The following is a 6,140-nucleotide window of genomic DNA, read 5'->3' as shown; positions in this document are numbered from 1 at the left end:
GTGAAAAAGTTGATTAAGGGTATGTTATTATCAATTTATCTTGAGCTTTTCATACACATGTGCACACATACACATCCATATATGTCTTTTCTAGATATACTTTTGGTATTTACTCAAATAAATACACTACGCAAAAACCAGATGAAAGTATAAAATGTTTCAGACACCATCCATTTGTCTTCTGCTAGGAGACACATGAAATCCCTCTTGTTAATCTTAGGAGTTGAGAATTTCTTTCATTTTGTTGAGCACCTCACCTGCCACAAAATCAAAAGAAAGTTCTGTTTTAGCTTCTTGTTTCCCCAAATCAGAATGAATGAATGGATTGCAGGATAGCTGATTCCAATAGCTTGGCAACAAACGATGACAGATGTGTTTGGCTGCCAAGCAGAATTCCAAATCGATGTGATTAGAGACGAAAAATAAATGATAAGTAACAAGAGGAAGGAGATCACAGCCTGCAGAGCTTTTATGTGGACCTTGGTACTGGGATCTTGAGCTCCTTCACCATGGAGGTGCATCTTCTTGAGATGTTTACACAGAGAACAGATTAACAGCAAAAAGCACATCAGAGACATAGTAAATGGTAGGAAGTTTGCTAGCGTGGTTGCAGTCAAATTTGAAAAGTGTACAGGGTTCCTCAGTTTGATCTTCCAAGTCACATTTCCTTCATATTCTTTGGTCCGCATACTCTCATCCATGTTTGCCAACACAAGATGACAAACCAAAAACGCCAAAGTCCCCAACAGTATCACCAGAACTACACTCTTAGCTCTCCTCTTTAGGTGAAGAAAAACAAAGTTGGAGAAATTGGCAATCTTGAGCAAATAAAATATGCTGAGGCTAGTAGCAAACCAGAGGCTGAAGTGGTTGGCTATTGCCCAAGCATTAAAAACAAAAATTCTTCCTTCTACAGTATACAAATCTGGGTAAAGCACAGTTGAGCGCCAATTTAATAATATTACCCAGAGCAAACCAAGTCTAGAGACTGCCAAAGCAGTGAGAATTTGATCAGCTGAGGTGATCTTTCCTCTCTTGACCCACTCAATGGCATTTACCAGTGCTATGAAGCCATTGGCCAAATTTCCGAGAACAAATTCAACCACTATTAAGATGGAAAAAAGAATTGATATTAAACATATCATGTCTGAACTGACAAAAAAGAAGAAAAAATGCAGGCTTAATATCACAGGTTTTGATTCTTTTACTATCCTGACCTTAAATTCTGTAGTTACCTGATTTCTGAAAGTACAATAAAATTATTTTTACTTTTAATTTACTTGGCCAATGTTAAGCCAGGAAGTAGCAGGGTATGCTAATAGATGAGTTCAATGCTGTCTTTATGGAAAAGGAGTGTCTTTCTCAATACAGTTCAAATTAACTCCTATTCAAACACTGTCTGTCCTTGCTATAGGCTAAACTTTTTCACAACTGATATTGAAGTAAAAGCTGAGTTCTCATTTGCTTTCATGCAAATAAGGATATATTCTCTTTCATTGTTTTGCAATATTTGATTTAACTTATCTCTACACAACTAGTTCATCAACTTGAATTTTTGCCAATAACATTTAAAAATTAAATGTGTAGAGCTCTAATATATAGAAAATATCTAAATTTGTAGGTGGAGTTTCACGAGCACTAAAATCATATCCACCGAGGAGCTATAATGGGAGAAAGAAAAGATATTTTCATATTTTATCCAACACTTTTGCTATCCAAAGCACTGACGTTCCTGGGAGAATCCAGAGAAGACATAACTCCTGAATGCTGGGTGCTGATGATTTACAGTTACTCATCAATGAATTGTTTGGAAGTGTCCATACATTCCCACCTGGAAGAATAACCTTATAGGATTATTGCGCAGGAATGACTGTCTCCTTCTTGGCAATAGAAACATGAGGTTCAGATAATTCATCTGGATTCAAATCCTCTAACTTCTCTCTCTAATATTCAAAACCCCTAATTCTCTCTCTAATTAATTCAGTCTTTCTTCCTTCACTACTGCTTATTATGCTTCTCATGATGTTAAACATAATAGATATCAAGATATATTTAAACATGATTACTCTTTATAATCTGTAATACTTTGCTGAGAATATTCAGTAAGCATTTATATTATTTACAGGGCTTATGAAAAGTTATAAAATTCTACCTTTATTCCACAAAGCAGTCTCTTAAGTGAAGCCAGATATGGACAATATTGAAAATGAGGAGAGAACCATCTACAGAGCATGACTCATTCTCATTTTGTGCCTGTCCTCTACTCAGTGGTACTCACTCGCCGATAGTCTTCAAAGGCCTTTGTGTTTATTCAGCTTCCTCATATCTCTCCCCAGCAATATCTGCTCCCTGATTGTTGAGTCAAACTTTAATATAAGTTAGCATGAATTTCCAAAACGAGTTGGCAGAGTAATAGTATAATGCATTCTTATTTCCTCAAGAACTGTTTTTGAGGCAGTATTGAAGTAATAAACTAAATCAGAAAAGGCCTATAAGATTGTCAATAATGCCCTTCAATTGGGAGGGATCCAGATTGAGTAGGTAAGCAGGCAAAAATAGGGACTTTTAAGAAAAAAAACTCTCAAGAGTAGAAGCCCCAACATACTACACATGCAGATACAGACTGGGCATTGCAGGTTTGGTATCTTCCAGAATACTGAGATGAATTTGAAGAAAACACCAACTCTCACAAAAACTTCATGGGACTTTAGATGATAAAACAGAACGTGGTCCCAGGAAAGGTAGGTGACACCCCAGAGGAGCTCTCTGATATTGCTTTTCTGTCTGCCCCTATAAGTGTACCCTCTCCTCTTATTAAAAGAGTCATCGTGTTGTTGCATATATCAATGGACATTATTTTTCCTAAGTAGTGTTCTATTATATGGAAAACACCATAATTTATTTATCTATTCACTAATCCATGTAAAGAGATATGTAGCTTGATGGAAATATATAATGGTACAACCACTTTGTAACAGATATACGCAGTTTTTTTTTAAGTTAAGCATATTCCTAGCATATGATCCAAATATCTATTTATTGGTATTTACCCAAGAGAAATGAAAGCATATGCCCATGCAAACACCTTACATAAATGCTTATTGTAGTTTTATATTAAATATCCTGTTAATTTTAACTGGAATAAAAACCATTTAGTAAAAAATTTTGTCTTTAAGGAAGTAATATATAACAAAATCATTACTAGTTAGCAGGTATAAAAGTAAATTCACTGAGCTAAATATGATTAATTTTTCAAAACAACAAGTATCATATTTAAAAAATGACACTAAAAGTGACACAAACAGTTTTACATGGGAGCTTCCACTTTTGATGCAAATGGAGTAATTTGGATCAGATTTACCCTCCTGTCTGAGATTTTTTAAATCTGACAAAATGTATAAAATGAAAGATTTGAAGACATCAGGCAATGAAGAACACTAATCCCTGAGAGCTGGGAAACAATTAATATAAGCCCTATGGTTGCTCCATGTGATGACCTGAAGAGACTTTCTAGACCCCGGTGAAGAGACAGAAGCTCAGTGAACTTCCTGAGTTAAGAAGGTAAAGCTAAGCATCCAGGAGATCAAACCTGCTAGAATGTGAAGCATGGAGCGCCAGAACAGAGAGATAACTACAGAGAGGTGGTGAGGGTCCCCAGCAACTATTTAGCAAAGAACTAGTAGTCATATGCCTATAAGGAACTACTCAATGCTAAAAAAGAGTCATTTAAGAAAATTAGAGGAAAACGTGCCCAGCACACATAAAAGGTGGGGAGAGGGGTATGTCTGACACTAGTATGACTGGAAAAATCTCATATGTTACAGGGCACTGGGAAGAACACCCAGAAGCTTTTGCCTCGATGGTAAAAATTAACACTGTTCTGGTTGTGCCTATTAACTCTTAAAAGCTACTCCCAAAATGATCAAACTGTTTCAAGCAATTTAACCGTATACCAGTATAAAGCTCATGAATGTCTATAAGAATGCCAAAATATTTAGCACCCAACAAGAGAAAAATCACAATGACTGACATCAAATCAAAGATTTCCAAACCATCAAAGAAGCAATACAATTGACCTATAATGAGGAGAAATATCAAATAAAACCAACCTAGAACTGGCACAGTTATTGTACTTAGCAGACAAGAACATAAAAACAATTATATAACTGCATTCCAGGTATCTAAAAAGTTAAGACACAGAGGAAATTAAAAAAAAAAAAAAAAAAAACCTAAACTGTTCTTCTAGAACGTAAAGCCACAATACCTTAGGTGAAAAATACACGGGATGTAAATAATAGTTTAAACACTTCAGAAGATAATATTAGTGGACATGAAGATATAACAATAAAAACTACCCAAAAGAAATACAAAGAGAAGAGAAAGTTTTAAAAATAAAAAGGACATCATTGATATTTGGAAGAGTTTAAAGGCCCAAGGATGTGTAATTGCAGTTGCGAGGCTGGGTTGAAGAAATAATGGCCAAATTTTTCTCAAAACCCATACCCCCAAGAAGCTCAATATACCCCAAGCACAAGAAACATACCCAAAACTACAGCAAATTTCTCAAAAGTAGTTTTAGTCCAGGTATGGTAGCTCACACCTTTAATCCCAGCCCTTTGAGAGGCCAAGGAGGCAGGATCTTTGAGACCAAGAGTCTGAGACCAGCTTGAACAACATACTGGTATCTCTTCTCTACAAAAAACAAAAACAAACAAAACAAAATTAGCCTGGACATTATGGTGCTTGTCCAGATACTCGGGAGGCTGAAGCAGAAAGATAACTGAATTCAGGAGGTCAGGACTACAGTGAGTAGTGATCATGCCACTGCCCTACAGATCGGGTGGCAGGGTGAGTATTCTATTCAAAAAAAGTAGTTTAAAGAGAAAATATCAAAAAGTATCCAGAGAAAAAGAGATGCTATATTCAAACAAATAAGGGTTATGGCAGATTTCTTTCAGAACCAATGCAATCGGGAATCTACTGGATCAACATATTTAAAGAATTCATGAAACAGGAAAACAACTTCTCAAGCCAGAAAACCCAGAAAAAATAGTTCTTTTTTTTTTTTTGGAGTTAGTTGGAGTCTCACTTCGTCTCCCTGGCTAGAGTGCAGTGGCACACTCCCAGTCAACGCAGCCTCAACCTGCTGGGCTCCAACGATCATTCCACCTCAGCCTTCCAAGAAATCAGAACTACAGGTGCACGCTACCTACCACACCCGAATAATTTTTTATTTATTGTAGAGACAGGTCTTGCCAAGTTGCCCAGGCTAGTCTCAAACCCATGGGCTCAGGCAATCCTCTCACCTCAGCCTCCCAAAGTGCTGGGATTACAGGCTGGAGCCACCACACCAGGACTAAAATAGTTCTTAAAACTGAAAGAGAAAGAAAGACTTTTTCATACATTAAAAATAATTTTTAAAAATTCACCTACAGACTTACAATGCAAGAAATCTTAAAGGATGTCCTCCAGGGAGCTGGGGAATTGCTTTCCAATGAGGTCTGTCTTCCTTACTTGTAAATGGGCCACCTCTCACTGTATCCTCATATGGTCTTTCCTTTCTACCTGCAGACTCCTGTTGCCTTTCGCTTGTTTAAGGACACCAGGCCTATTGGATTAGGAACCCACAATTACGACCTTATTTAACCTTAAGTAAAGGCCTTATCCCCAAATACAGTCATATTGAAGGTGAGGACTTCTGCATATGGCTTTGACGGGCATATGCTTCAGTCTATAACAATCTTTCTGAAGTAGATCTGTTAATAGCATTGTCAGTGAGAAGGTGTATGCAGCACATAAACACATTCTTTTTTATTCAGAAAAAAGTATTCAATTGAATCCCCAGGACAAATTTTTGACTAATAATTCAAGATTATAAATACATTCCTTAGCACTTTGAAAATATAAATCATCTTCTGGTTTGTAATTTTTGGAGAAGATTTATCAGTTATTCAAAGTGGAATTTCCCATCACTTTGGAGATTACCACTTTTTTTAAATTGAAATCTCACTCTATCACCTATGCTGGAGTGCAGTGACACACTCACGGCCACACAGCCTCGACCAGGTAAGCTCAGGTGATCCTTCTGCCTCAACCTTCCAAGAAGCTGGAACTACAGGCGCGCACTACCACACCTGGCT

General features: G+C 36.9%; 1 protein-coding gene across 1 annotated transcript; it reads right to left on the bottom strand.

The window, feature by feature from the left end:
• Positions 1-236: 236 nt before the first annotated feature.
• LOC103258240 (taste receptor type 2 member 43-like) lies at positions 237-1,145 on the bottom strand. Its single transcript, XM_008055933.1, has one exon. It carries the CDS (start codon positions 1,143-1,145, stop codon positions 237-239), a length of 909 nt encoding a protein of 302 aa, XP_008054124.1.
• Between the last annotated feature and the right edge of the window lie 4,995 nt (positions 1,146-6,140).

The sequence above is a fragment of the Carlito syrichta genome, unplaced genomic scaffold (assembly GCF_000164805.1).
Source record: "Carlito syrichta isolate Samal-C Ts95f unplaced genomic scaffold, Tarsius_syrichta-2.0.1 Scaffold302035, whole genome shotgun sequence".
Lineage (NCBI taxonomy): Eukaryota > Metazoa > Chordata > Mammalia > Primates > Tarsiidae > Carlito > Carlito syrichta.
The sequence above is the reverse complement of the archived record's forward strand: the minus strand, read 5'-3'. Positions and strand labels throughout refer to the sequence as shown.